The 13,200-nt window shown below is 43.2% G+C and overlaps 1 protein-coding gene across 1 annotated transcript; it reads right to left on the reverse strand.

Moving 5' to 3' along the window:
• Positions 1–674: 674 nt before the first annotated feature.
• On the reverse strand, positions 675–5,145 carry SKIDA1 (SKI/DACH domain containing 1). The gene is made up of 2 exons (XM_086941677.1): positions 4,990–5,145; positions 675–4,206 (listed from the first exon to the last, which is right to left on the reverse strand). Exons 1-2 carry the CDS (start codon positions 5,143–5,145, stop codon positions 1,792–1,794), a joined length of 2,571 nt encoding a protein of 856 aa, XP_086797803.1. The 3' UTR covers positions 675–1,791.
• Positions 5,146–13,200: the final 8,055 nt, after the last annotated feature.

Raw genomic sequence — 13,200 nt, forward strand, 5'->3', positions numbered from 1 at the left:
GGCCTGTATCTCAGCCAAGGATTTGCATGTGTTAGTATTTGTATGTCTATCAGAGCTCGTGCACGGGGAGGCAGTGATCCAAGTGAGATTTTAATTTTTAACATACTGGTTGAGCACTAAGGGGCACGAATTAAATGACAACCTCAAATCACTCGGGATGCGGTCCATAAAAACGGGGCCCCAGCAGAAGAATACACACGTAGAAGAAAATAGTATAGGTGGTGAAATGCCAACAGCTTCTATAGGTCACAATACAAAGTGTGGGAGGCTGTAAGTAGTTATATTTAAGCTTCAAATTGTGTAATAGGCTCGAAGAGTGGCAGGCAGATAATCGTTGGATGAATGGGCTGCTCGCTTGGATTCAGAGTTAAAAAATAAACACTGAGCATACACTTGCTAAATTGCCATGGTATATGAGAAACACACCCAGCATATACGTGGAAAAATGCCATTGGTATGTGAGGAACTCTTCCCTTCCGGAATGGCACTGTATCAGTCACACTAACTATATAGGTAATTTTATTACAAAGTTAATAGAACTTTGAATATATCTTCTACATGTCAGTGCAGCTGTATTAGCACTCCGTGCAGATCAACCTCAGTTTAATAGGTCCTCAATCAGAAAGTTACATTACTCCAATCATCCCAAAAATCATGCTAAAGCTCACTGGAATCTGAGAACATCACATTTATTGAATGGAGACTAGTTGTATGAAAATACAACCAAAACTCGCCTTTCTCGATGTATTTACTCTTTCCATTTCACCACAAAAAACATCACAACTGGCCTGCCGAAGACATCTTCCAAAAGTTCACGCGTTTTACCATTACAAAGTGAAGTGCAAATATTAATATTGCCCCCGATTGTCCCGTGCAATATAAAATTCCCCCTGCTACATACACTGTTAACAATATCTCAAGTTTCGAGGTCTGATAAATAGTCGCTGAACACGCTGGGGACTCGTGAATTCTGTTTCAATCCATGAACTGTTTGATATACATTTCAGGACAACGTCAGCCTGTGTCATTCTCTAGCATACACACTCACTCTCACATGTATTTTTTTTTATTCAAGTCAAGACATTTTTGTTCTACAAAAATGTAAATTGTCTGTCTGGGGAGAACAGGAGCATATTTAAGACAAATCAGATCAACAGGAAGCTGCCTCACTGGAATGGATGACTAGGCATTTTACGGATTGTATTCAGAAGAGAAGGGCACTATTACTTATTGTGATTTAGCCTTTTGAATGCCCAGGTCCCCTCAAATGACAGACTTCTCACCCTGAAAACAGCAAGTACAATTCATAGATACAAGGGACACCCCCCTTACCTAGTAGGTAAACAGTAAAGCATAAACTGCCACATAGAGCTGGTAAAGGTATACTGTGCAAAATGCATCTTAAGGGACGTTAATTTAAACGCCATTTAGAATTCCAGCTCATAATTCGAAATCAAGTGCATACAAGGAATGGCTCATTTTAAACACTGTCATTCAACATATCAGCAATTACTTGAGGAAACCAAGTTGAGGCCCATTGACCGTATATCATTTTAAACAGCAAAATGTTTCCACGCTCCACTTACAAGACTCGAGTTGCACTCGGTTCTTGAAATTAAAGTGGTCAGCGGAATGTCACCAGGACAATTTTCAACCTGCAAGAGAAAGTATAAATAGGTTCCTGTCATCAAACAATGCAAACTCCAGGGAACATATTAATGCAGCCACTGCTGGAGCTGAGGGGCACAACATCCAGCTTGCAAATGTTTGGTCTCAAAAATGTGATAGAAACTATAATTTCCTGAATTTGTGACTTGGTGGCAATGGGACAGGGGAGCTGCCCAGTTGCCATTTCCATATAGGGTGGACCCTGTTAGGAGTGTGTGCATCATGTGTAGTATTCAGTGAATAAGCAGGCAGCAGATCCCCATCATTACCAATTATTAGCGACGGTGGACAAGGGAAATTTGCCATGAAATTAAACGGCCTTTTCGCCACTGCTGTTAAATTGAGGGCTAGCCTTCTACGTTTGCTAGTAACTGTAAACTCGTCCTGTGTTTCTTCGCAAACCTCTGCTTTATCAGGCAAGATTGGCTCCGTGTTTGGACTTAGGTTTTGTGTGCAAGACGGTGCCATCGACACAGGCCCCTTACCAAACACAAGTTTCCTGTAATTTTTCCTTACCCTGGCACCAAATTTGTACTCCCCATCCTCGGGTTTAAGTGGCCCCGGAATGGAGGGTTCGGGCTGACTGGTTGATACATTTAAAGACGTATTTTTTGTCTTCGTGCATGTAAAGTCTCCCTTGACCCTGACAGCAGGCCCCATTGTCTTGTGATCAGTTAAACCAGTGTAAAAGCCTTCGTTGGTAACACTGCACTCGTGTTTCACCTTAGGTATTGTACCTTCTATCTCATAATCTCCATTCGCACTTATATCTTCTACTTTGATTTTAACATGGAGCTGGCATGGCACATCAGGGTAAGAATTGGCAGGGCCGGTAACTATATCCACGAGTGTTGGAAAAGGGTGCGAGTTCGAAGAGACCTTAAAACAAGAGTTTTTGGGTCCATTTCCTGGAGGGGCTGAGGATGAAGAATCCTTTTTCGGTACCCTGGAAGTGGTGGCTCTGCTGTCGGCACAGTGTGTAACAGTTGCTTGGAGGCGTTCCCTTGCCTCCGTCGGCGTGCTCTGCGGTGTGAATGCTGTTTTCTTTGGGCGGGGTGAAGAGGCCCCCTCTGTAACGCGGTACATTGTTGAGTCATTTCTCTTGCCACAACTAGGGACGGCTGAATGTAGGGATGTGATCCCGGTCGTCCTGTCATTCCTTACCTCAATGAAAGGAGTCCCAGTGCGAACGGTGCGGCACGTGGTGGCCGGTCTGTCCTTCGACTCAGCCTTGATGTCGCACAGAGCAGTCCGGGCCTCCGGCGCTCTGCTGACCCCCGGGCCTGCCGAGGCGCTGGACAAATGGTACAAAACGTTGGCCTGTGACACGAGGGGCGGCTTGCCAGCCAGGCTGGAGAAGCAGGTCCTGCGGAAGCGGATGCTTTCCAGGGAGGCCTGGCTAGAGGCCGAGCTGGAGTCCGACGAGCTTTCCTCGTCCGAGTTGCTGGAGTCTGAAGGGCTCTCCTCTACGGAGGAGGCCGAATTGCTGCTGCTAGACAGGCTGGAGCCGAAGTCCGAGTCGCGTTCGGCATGGTCGGAGTACGAGCTGGACTCGGACTCGCTGCTGTAAGGGCCCGGGGTAGCTGGAAGCAACAACTGGGCGGCGCAGGCCTCCTGGAGTCTCAGCGTCTCCAAGCCCCCGGGGACGGCTTTCAGAGCGTGCACCTCGGGCAGCAGTAGCAGGCCGCGGGGGCAGCCCCTGCTGCCCTCGCGGGGCCTCCGTCTGTGGCTGCGCTGGAGGTCCGGCGACAGGCAGAGCTTGGGCTGGTTAGCAGCGGCCGCTTTGTAGCCCGCAGGACGGCGGCTGCACGCCACGCTCCGAAAGAACGGCGGGCTGGGGTGAAATGCCACATAGTTGCTGGTGATCGCTGCGTTTTCGTAGGTTAGGAGAACTTTGGAGGGGGGCCGGGGAACTTCCGGGTAGACTCGGTCGCTGTATTTACACAGAAAGTGAGGTAGATGAGGCGCTCGAGGCAGCGCGCAGCGGCCCGGACTTTCTGCGGCCTTTTGCTTTATTGGGAGCGACGGGGCAGGTTCATTCAAACCCAGCCAGATATTTCTCTGCTTCCAGAAGCTCGACTGGGGTTCGGTTCGCTCATCTTGCACTTCCACCGCCGGTAGACGAGGACTCGGGTTCTTTCTTTTTGATTTAAGAACTCGCTCCGTTTTACAAGAGATGTACAAAGCCTCCACGTCCTCCCTGGAAATCAGAGTGCACTTGGCAGCGTGGAAAGCCACCGAGTTAATTGCCTTAAGTTTCCGCAGTTCCTCCAGGTCGCAGTGGTGCTTTTTTACGTTTAAATGATCCATGCGTTTGTGGACCGTAGTCCTGGGGATGTTTTTCAAGAGGTCCGTAAAAACCTGGGATAGGGCAAACATTTGCTTTCCTTTGATAATTAGATAACCGAGTCTAACGCCGTCCACCTCTTCAAAGCCAGATTTCAGATCTCCCATATCTTGCACCGCATTTATTCCCACAGTCGACGCCATCAAATACGTGAATACTTTTCCGCCAGTTGTTCTTGACAAGACATCCTGCTAATAGAACAACATACTGTTATTTCTGTGCAACTTGCTGCCAAAGTCCAGGAGGAAAAAAAACAAGTTTTAACGTACAAAAATATAAAGAAACTAAAGAGCATTCCGTGTTCCAACCGTGCCCCTGCATGTTTTTGTTTTGTGTGCTTTAAATTTCAGATCCCCCTTTGAGAAGGTGAAAATGGGCAGACAGGGAAAAGGAACTGCAGCTGCTATTCCCACTTCTGCCTCGGCTACAAATAAAATGACAGAGAACTGAGATCGCCCAGAGACACCGCCAACAATTAATTTCCCCTAAGCCCGCGCTGATTGGGCACTGCTGACAGGTGATGCAATAAAAAGTGATATTCCACCCCTTCCCCCAAAATTCTCCCGGTAATTAGCATAGTCTCATTCATATTGTCTCCTCCACACGTAAACTTACACCTCTCTCTCTCTAATATATATATATATATATATATATATATATATATATATATATATATATATATATATATATGTGTGTGTATATATGTGTGTAGATTGATGGGTTTGTTTGTCAACTGCTAGTGCTGTTACATTGTAGGGCCAATTTCATTAAAATGAGCCCAGTTAAAAAATAAAATAATTAGAATCCTGCTGATTTTACAGCCTACATTGTCATTCTATTCTATAGCTGACGCTTATTAAAGTTCAAGTGTATAACGTGGAATATCAGAACACAAATATGATAGACACTACCGTAGGTTATTCCTCTAAGGATATAGAATAATCTGTGCATGCCTAACAAAGGAAAATACTTACATCTTTAGTTCCGATGCAGCCTTCCCTCCAGGTACGCTGTCTCCTTGGAGTGAAAGGCAGCGCTACTGCCTCGCATGTTATCACGGTGGAGAACGGAGGTACTTTAACAATGCAGCCTCTGCATGTATTTTCTGAAATGTGGGTTGGTCCAAACATCAGGCGAGCAACAAGGCAGATGAGGGGCAAAACTATTTTGAAACTGGAGCGTGCCACGAGCAGTCAGCTCTATGTCCTTTGTCTGCTCAGGTTTTCAGAGGCTCACATCTCTTATAGGCTAATTGCCTACAGTTCCAGAGGGAAAAACGGCACATACACCTAAAGGAACCAATGTGCTTCGAACATAGATACACGTAAAACCACTGACTTACAAGCTTTGACGGTGCCCTATCACAAGCCAGTGACCTGAAACCATTTATTTATGCTTCTGGGTCTGGCTTGTCATTATATATCCAGACTAGATTTGCATTTTTCAAAAAAATATACATTTTAATATAAAACAGGCGAACAAATGATCATTTAAGAAGTAAGTTGGCCATTGTTGTCAAATGCAACCTCGCATTCCCACCAAAAAACTACACATCCATTTTATGTTAAAACCAAGCAGGTTTGCATTGCAAAATTTGCATATTATGGGCGTGCAATAGATATGGGCGCCCCCACCCTGGTTTCAAACACGAACTCTGTCCGAAGCACTCATTGTTTCCCATAAATGCATTAGTGCAGTGAAAAGCAAACACGACATGAACATAAAACCGAGCCAGGGTGTGAGGTCGCTCTTATTGCCCTTCTAAAGGTGTTTGCTCTCTACTACAGTAGGTCGTAACACCCATGTATTGCTTATCAACCCGATATACGGATCCCACATGCAAGCGAAAGAAAACCAACCCACACGTTTAAAACTTGGTGAAAAACTAGAAGGTTCGGCAATTGCATCAAAAAGCAGCTAGGATTTCAGAAAACCTATTTGATGGTCACCGAACGTTTTAAGGGTAAAATCGCTCTGTTGCAAAATCAGCTTCTTTTAACTTTGACTCCGTGGGGTGCAGGCGTTCTTCCTTTCAATGGAGGCGCTGTACTGTCTCTAAGGGCAGCATTTGCATCCCGGAAATCGGAGATGCACGAGGCGGCAGATGCATCGAGATTGAAAAGGCGACGTTGGAAGCACAATCGCGAGAAGGTAGAATTTAATCACGAAAGCCTGCACAGAAGGTCTCCACTCATAGCGAATTGCAGAAATGTACATCCTCACACCCCCATTCTTCATGGCCGTATAACGTGGACTTGAATAAAAAAAAGGTTTGGTAAGCCCTCTAGTAAAAACACATATGAATAATAGTATATATATATATATATATATATATATATATATATATATATATATATATATATATATACATACACATACACACACACACACCCGTTTACGGTCTCCTTGTTGTCTGAAACTACAAAAGCAAACTTTGTTTTCGGGCAGGACTTTGCAATAAAGATTACTATCAATCGCAAACCTACCAACAAGGGCTCGCAAAATATCCGTTCTCGCAAACGGATTGCGAACTATTAGTAAGGGCTCCGATTCTGGAAATGTAACACGTCAATGTGGCCAGTTGAAGAGAATTGTTGCATTACACATGAAAACAAAGTACCCCTATTCTAGTCACAATTTACATTTGAAACCTTAGTTAAAGAATTGTGAGCATTTGAAAACAATATTCTGGGGTTGGCGAGCAGATGCAATGAGAGCACAAGCATGTCAAAAACGTCTTAGGCTGTTGCATAATATTACTTCCTGCTATTCCATTTCAGTAATTAAGCCTTTCTCCACATCATTCAGCCAGCTGAATTGATCTTTGAATCTACCCCTCGTTTTCGGGAGTTATCTTTGTCAGACAGATCTGCACTGGCCATCAGTACGTCTTGGGTCTTCTGCAGTCACCTTGGGGACGAGTTAGATAAAAGACCTCTGTGCCTACACATAAAAGGAATTGGAGGTAGCTGTGAATGCACAAAGAAGGCCTCCCTCAACAACGACCACTCTTTGTGGCAGTGCACGTTATTTTCCTGAATCCCAGAAAGAATAATAATTTTTAAAAATGACGTGTTCTGAGAGAACAGTTTTAATGGGTAATGTATGTAATCTCTATGAGTTACCTAAACATTCTGATGCGTAAGGAACCATTTGCCACAGGTAGGAAGGTGTCACAAAATGTAGACTAAGCAAACGTTTACAAAGAGACGCAAACCTGGAGCTCGGCATATCTTTTAATACAGTACCTTTAATACGCGTGTGATGTTCCTGAGTGAATATCAATATAAAGAAATGTGTAGTATTAGCACCGGCATTGGGATGGCAGGCTAGACTATCGGAAAGGTAAACTCAAACAATAAAGATATAAAGGAACGTAGCAGACAATTATAGTGTTTGCATAGTTTGTACAGCAGTGACCACTCGTGGTATATGGTATTTCCTGCTAGATAAACTAGTACAAAGAAGCATGTGGGAGTGATACAAACTTAGAGCAGGGTGTGGGTAAACACCGTTGAAGCATCCAACAGCAAGGTATTCTACGTGCCCCTTAATCAGCTGAGGGATGTAAAACCAACCCCCAGAGAGACCTCCCACGTTTGCCTTCCAAGAAGTTGGAAAATAGCTGTTCATCTGTTCTTGTTCGGAATCGCAAATTTACTTTAAAGCACTTAAAGTGAATCCAATTAGTTTCCAATAGAAGGTGTGGAAGAGTTTAGAACCGTGAATGCCTTTTGTATGTGTGCTCACAGTCCTGTCCCACATGCATGTGTGCACGCCGTCCTGCTTTCAAATATACACGCTTTTTTCACATGTATGCATACACACAGTTCATGCACATATATTACTAAGCACTAAGTCCCACTTACGAGTGTGTGGAAACGCTATCCAACGCACATTTAAAGTATACATTCCCAAACATGTAAACAAACAACCCCACATATACCTGTGAGTTGTTTACACACAAATTACCAGATCTATGTATTTGTGCATACAGAGCCCAATCTACACCCATTATATAAACATAGACCCCCTATAAGTACAGAGGCACTCAATTGTATATTTAGCGTATAAATTTGCGTTTAAACCAAGCCCCAGAAAAAGTCCTAGTGTCACCTGGCCTGCCACAAATGTAAACACCCGAACTCAAATGTAAAATGTTAAAACCTTTTCTCACTTTGTTATACTGTCTTGCTTGACAAATAATTGTATAAATATACTGCTAGGTATATAGACAAGCATCCTAATTTACATTAAGCCACGATAATCTGCAATAGGGGAAACAATCTTATTGTTGCAAGTTGGTGTTCCTTTTAAACAAAAGCACGTTTGTTTTCAGCTAATTATTCCACAGACCTTTCCTTTTTAGCTGCATATTCTCTTTTGAAAAACCTAAACAACTCCAATTCTTGCAGAACACTCAGCATCTTACATTCCGTCTTGTCCTCTAATGCTGTTTTTAACAGCAGTTTGAGGCTACATCCTGCATGCCATGTTGTCTGCTGACCCTTAATCAAAATGCAGTGACCTCCTACCCTTTTTTTGCCCCTTGACCCATCTTGAATTCAATGCAGCCTTTCTAAATTTGCAAATCCTTGGGCGTAAAAGGATTTGCCGAGGCTTTGTCCTGCAAGGGCTCCAAAGTGTGCATTTTTAAACAGACGTGTGATAACAAAACTCCAAGTATATGCAAGTAGCCCGAGACTCTTCCGTATTCGAACACCGAACTGGAAAATAAAACATAGTCGTGGTGTAGGAAGGCTTCTGCAGACATGCCAGTATTATGTTATAGCTTGTCCTTAATTAGCAAAGTGGTGCAAATCACTTTAATGACGTGAGCGATGGCCTGTGTTTTCTGGCATTCCCAATCTCTGAGATCTGTAGTGGCTGGAGGGGAGGGAAGGGGAGGGGGGGGGGGGGGGGGGGGAGAGGGGAGGAGCAAAGGACAAGAGTGGAGTTTGGGGGAGGGAGAGATTACATATGAAGTTACAGGCACATTTAATTACGGAGAGCCAATCTCCCAGGTTAGTGGACAGCCTAATCACCATGGGGTAAAAGATTGCCTTCTCTTGTGTGCTGAGTAAACACACCATGTTTACATCTGCTTAATGGTTACATTCCACTGGAACACAGTTGCAGAAAGACCCCTTCCTTCTAAAGCTAGATTCATGTTACTTTTGTTTTTTATGCGAGGTATTTTTATCGAGATGAACTGCTAGTTGGCTTTATTTTAAATTGAACCGTCCAAAATGTATCTATCATATGCACAAATAAATAACATGCACATTTACAGAACGCGAGACAGATAGTTGCATCACGTTCCTGTCTTTTGTATAGTTGCAGACTTTATACATTTGTGCAAGCGGTGTTGTCCTCATTCGATTAGGCTACACTGAAATAGGGTCTGCTCCAGTAATGCCGAGAAACTCGACAATCAATCAACAGGTTCCAATCATTTACAGGACAAATGCACATATAACATGAGCATATACTATATTCTCCAGTGAGTACAACAAAACAATTCACTATAAAGTGGCGCTGCGTTAGTCATACCTTTGTTTCCCTGAACTCACTCCCTGGAATTTCTGATTTTATTTGCATCAACTAACTCCAGCAGGCTAATCTTTTTAAGGACTATATATATATTTAAAAAGATGGCATCTTTAAAATAATTTAGCAGAAAAACGTTATTCGCTTTTACAAAATATACCTACTGCATTCCTTAATAGGCACATTAACACCAGCCCACGCTGTGTATATTTAATGTATGGCTCAGAGAACATTACACTTGTAGCTTGCGGAAAATTGGCAACATTAGCAAGCGATTTACTGAAATATATATATATTTTGGAGATGCTGCTTTCTCGCTCCAAACGTCTAATTAGAGAAAGTTCCAGGATTATTTTCTCTTACAATTTTGAGCCCTGGCCGATTCCTTCTTAATGGCAACTTTTTAGCATTCTCAGATCTGATCGATTCACAGGGCTGTGGGAAAAGAGAGGGGGAGGGGAGCTTAGAGGCGTTGGAGTTAGTTCATCTGCCCTGCCACAAATAAAGAGCACGCTGAGAAAAATAAAGTGCTCAATACGGTGTGGCAAAAATGTACCCGCTTTCAGCGAGACCCAGCTACACTGAGCTATTCTGGAAGAATGCGAAAGGCGAATCACTGCGGTAATAAGGAGAGAATGTGATACGAGTTATTCACATCAGCTGTTTGCGATGAAACAACACTACACAAAGGCAGCGCTGGGCACTATTTACTGCACCCTGGGATATTCCGACATGAAAGGAAGCTTCTGGAAGATGGTGGGCGATGCGCGCGCTAGCAACGGAGACTAAAGAGGTAACTTGCACTTATTTTATCTACAAATGCGGTGTATTTGTAAGCGTTCGGCAGAGCAGTTAGGTGCAATTTTTTGCTGTACACTTGGTGGCATGTCTGTAAACACGCTTTGACCTTCCGGCTTGCCTAGAGATTGCATCCCAATCAAGCTTAGAGGGGAACCGTAGTTAGATAGGACGCTTAAATAAGGAGAGGAATACCAACCGCGGAGACGGCTACCTGTGGCTGGCAAAGCCTCCAGTCTGTACATGCAATAATATTAGTTTACCCGGCATGTGTGATTAGCACTTCAGTAGTCTTCTAACATCCCCTGTAAACATTTCCTTAAGAGGTCGGCATCTGTCCAAGATTTCCTGAGGGTTACCAAACAATAATTTAAGTGCGTCACTGTGCACGCTTGACGCTGAAACCGCGCAGTAGAAAATAAACGGTCGCGGGTGACGCTGAGTTGCACGAAAAAGTAGGACACCGTTGCACCACACCCAGAGTCCAACATGTACCTTCACACGCAGGTCTTTGTGGTGTAAGGCCCGCTGCGTTTTCCCGGAATAAGTAGTTTTCCGAACAAAAAAAACAGAAACACTTGGACAGCGGCTGGACTAACGAATACAGTTCACATTTAAACCCGGAGACAAAAACGCAGTAATAGCGATTTGGTGACTGAGCAGACACCGGGATAGTAGATGTGGATAAATAACCTGGCAAGTAATTCAACGCGCGTTAACAACGCATTCTCTACGACAACATTAAACGTGTCTTAGGGGCTTCGTTTCAAAAGCTACGCTCTTTCTACGTCTTGGCGGCAACAAGAGGGAGTGGTGAAGTCCAAAGCGTCGGCCATATTAGGGGCAGGAAAAACATTCCATCCTCTGGCAACGTCCTCCAGTACACGTCACTTAAGGAGAGCGCGTGGACTTTCAGCCTGACTCTAATATGGCTGGGCTGATAAGTGCTAATGTTCGTGTGTAGTCTGGTTCAGAAGTTCTACAGTTACTTTCGGTAATGGTCGGGTCTCCCACTCTTCTTTGTGGAAGTTTTGCGGATCTGGCTGTGCCCTCACCGCTCACGATCTGTAGTGTAAACCGGCCCATCTACAATATGGGCCTCTCCCATACCATGGCACTCCGGTGTCGACAATAATGTAGGTAGAGCGAGTGTAAACTCCGTTCCTGGGATTTTTCTCAGACGGAGGGAATCTCATTTTTCTTTAAACCTGAACAAGTTATTAAGATACTTCGGTTGAGAAAATATTGTTCATTTGAAAAATTTGGCTTATTATTGTATTTGTTTAAATATGTGTTTACATGGAATTTTCAACTTTTAAGTAATTTTATCTTTCTGAAGATGTATATACATTTTTCAACTGATATAATGTTCCCGCTAGAAAGGAAGTTTGTATTACTGCGACTTGTACTAGCGGTAACTGTTTTTAAGTTATCCAGCACCAGTTCAGAACTAATTTTAAAAATTAGTTGGCTATGCTTTGGGAAGCATTCTTACATTTATCGAGAACTTTACCCTATCACAGGCTCTAAAACAGTCAAACTATTCTGAAACTCAGCTGGTCTTTCTGGTGCCCTCCATTGTTCCCACATGTCCGAGTTGTTTACTGCTTTCGGGCAGGGAGGAGACTGCAGATTCTTGAGGGGGAGCGTCTTATATACTTGTCTCCTTCGACATACCGAACATTCTTAAGTCACAGTGGCAGTGTTTATTGCTTCTCTGCAACCATGGATTTTTCTTATGGATGCTTTGTAAATAGAGCAGACATATCAACTGGCCAGACTCCAAGGACAGATTATAATTAGAATGCAGGGTAAAACATGTGGGCGAGTAACTACTGACCATGCCTGTGAGTCAGCAGATGTCTTGAAAGTGTTTTAATACACATGAATTTAGCAGGAACGCTTCCTGCCATTACCAACAGCAAGGGGGAGGGGAGCTACAGTTTGGTGCGAAATTTACAATGCGCTTCACTTGTACATTTTGTGCATATTCGAGTTTGCTTTTAAACATTTTTTTCACCTATATTTGATTAATTTTATATTAGAAGGCTTGTTAATTTGTTATACTATATAATAATCGGGATAGTGTACTATGCTTTTTCTATATTCCTTGCGTGGGTGCAACAATTCTGCACCTTTTTTGCGACTTAAAAAAAAAAAAAATCTTGATATATTCTGACATGGTATACTCCCCATCTTAATCCATACATTGTTTTTAGATCCGTAAATAATTCTGATATTGATGTGCATCCTTATGTTATGTTATCCATTTGTTGAGCGCGACAGCTGCCCCAGCAACGAGGCGTCCCGGCGCTGAGAACCACCAGTCCCTAAAATCAACAAATTCATTTTCCAACATTGAACCATTAGTGTATATCTCTAAAACCATTACTTAAACCTTCTCATTTTTACTGAAATATGGACTGGCTTTCTTGTTTGTAAATACTTTGTTGGGAAGCACAAGCCATCCTATTATTCACTGAATCTTTGTGATGTAAAGGATGAGTTCAATTCAGATGCATATGAGGCAGGCCGAACAATTTACTCAACATTTGAAGCTGTGCATTGTGATTATGTGGCACCCTTGAGAACCTTTGAACATGTAAATAGCCAGTGGTGTCACATGAGTTAGATGAACCTGTTCATCTTGCTAGCCTTCTGGATTTTACATCTTCAGGCCTCAAGCTGTCAAACTCACTATTTTCTTTTCTGGCTTTTTGACTTTGTAAGGTGGCTTTTGTGTGTAATATGTGTACATATAATCTATCCATCACAAGAGGGTGAAGTCTTCATTTGGTCGCCACCTGAAGTGCAAAACATGCAACACTACATTTATT

The sequence above is a fragment of the Lissotriton vulgaris genome, chromosome 10, assembly GCF_964263255.1.
Source record: "Lissotriton vulgaris chromosome 10, aLisVul1.2, whole genome shotgun sequence".
Taxonomy (NCBI): Eukaryota; Metazoa; Chordata; class Amphibia; order Caudata; family Salamandridae; genus Lissotriton; species Lissotriton vulgaris.

Bases quoted from the DNA above. Each gene is read 5' to 3' on its own strand.
- SKIDA1 (XM_086941677.1), bottom strand. From the start codon at position 5,145: ATGTTTGGACCAACCCACATTTCAGAAAATACATGCAGAGGCTGCATT. The intron at 4,207-4,989 runs GTAAGTATTTTC...TTGTTCTATTAG, and splicing joins GCTGCATCGGAACTAAAGAT to CAGGATGTCTTGTCAAGAAC.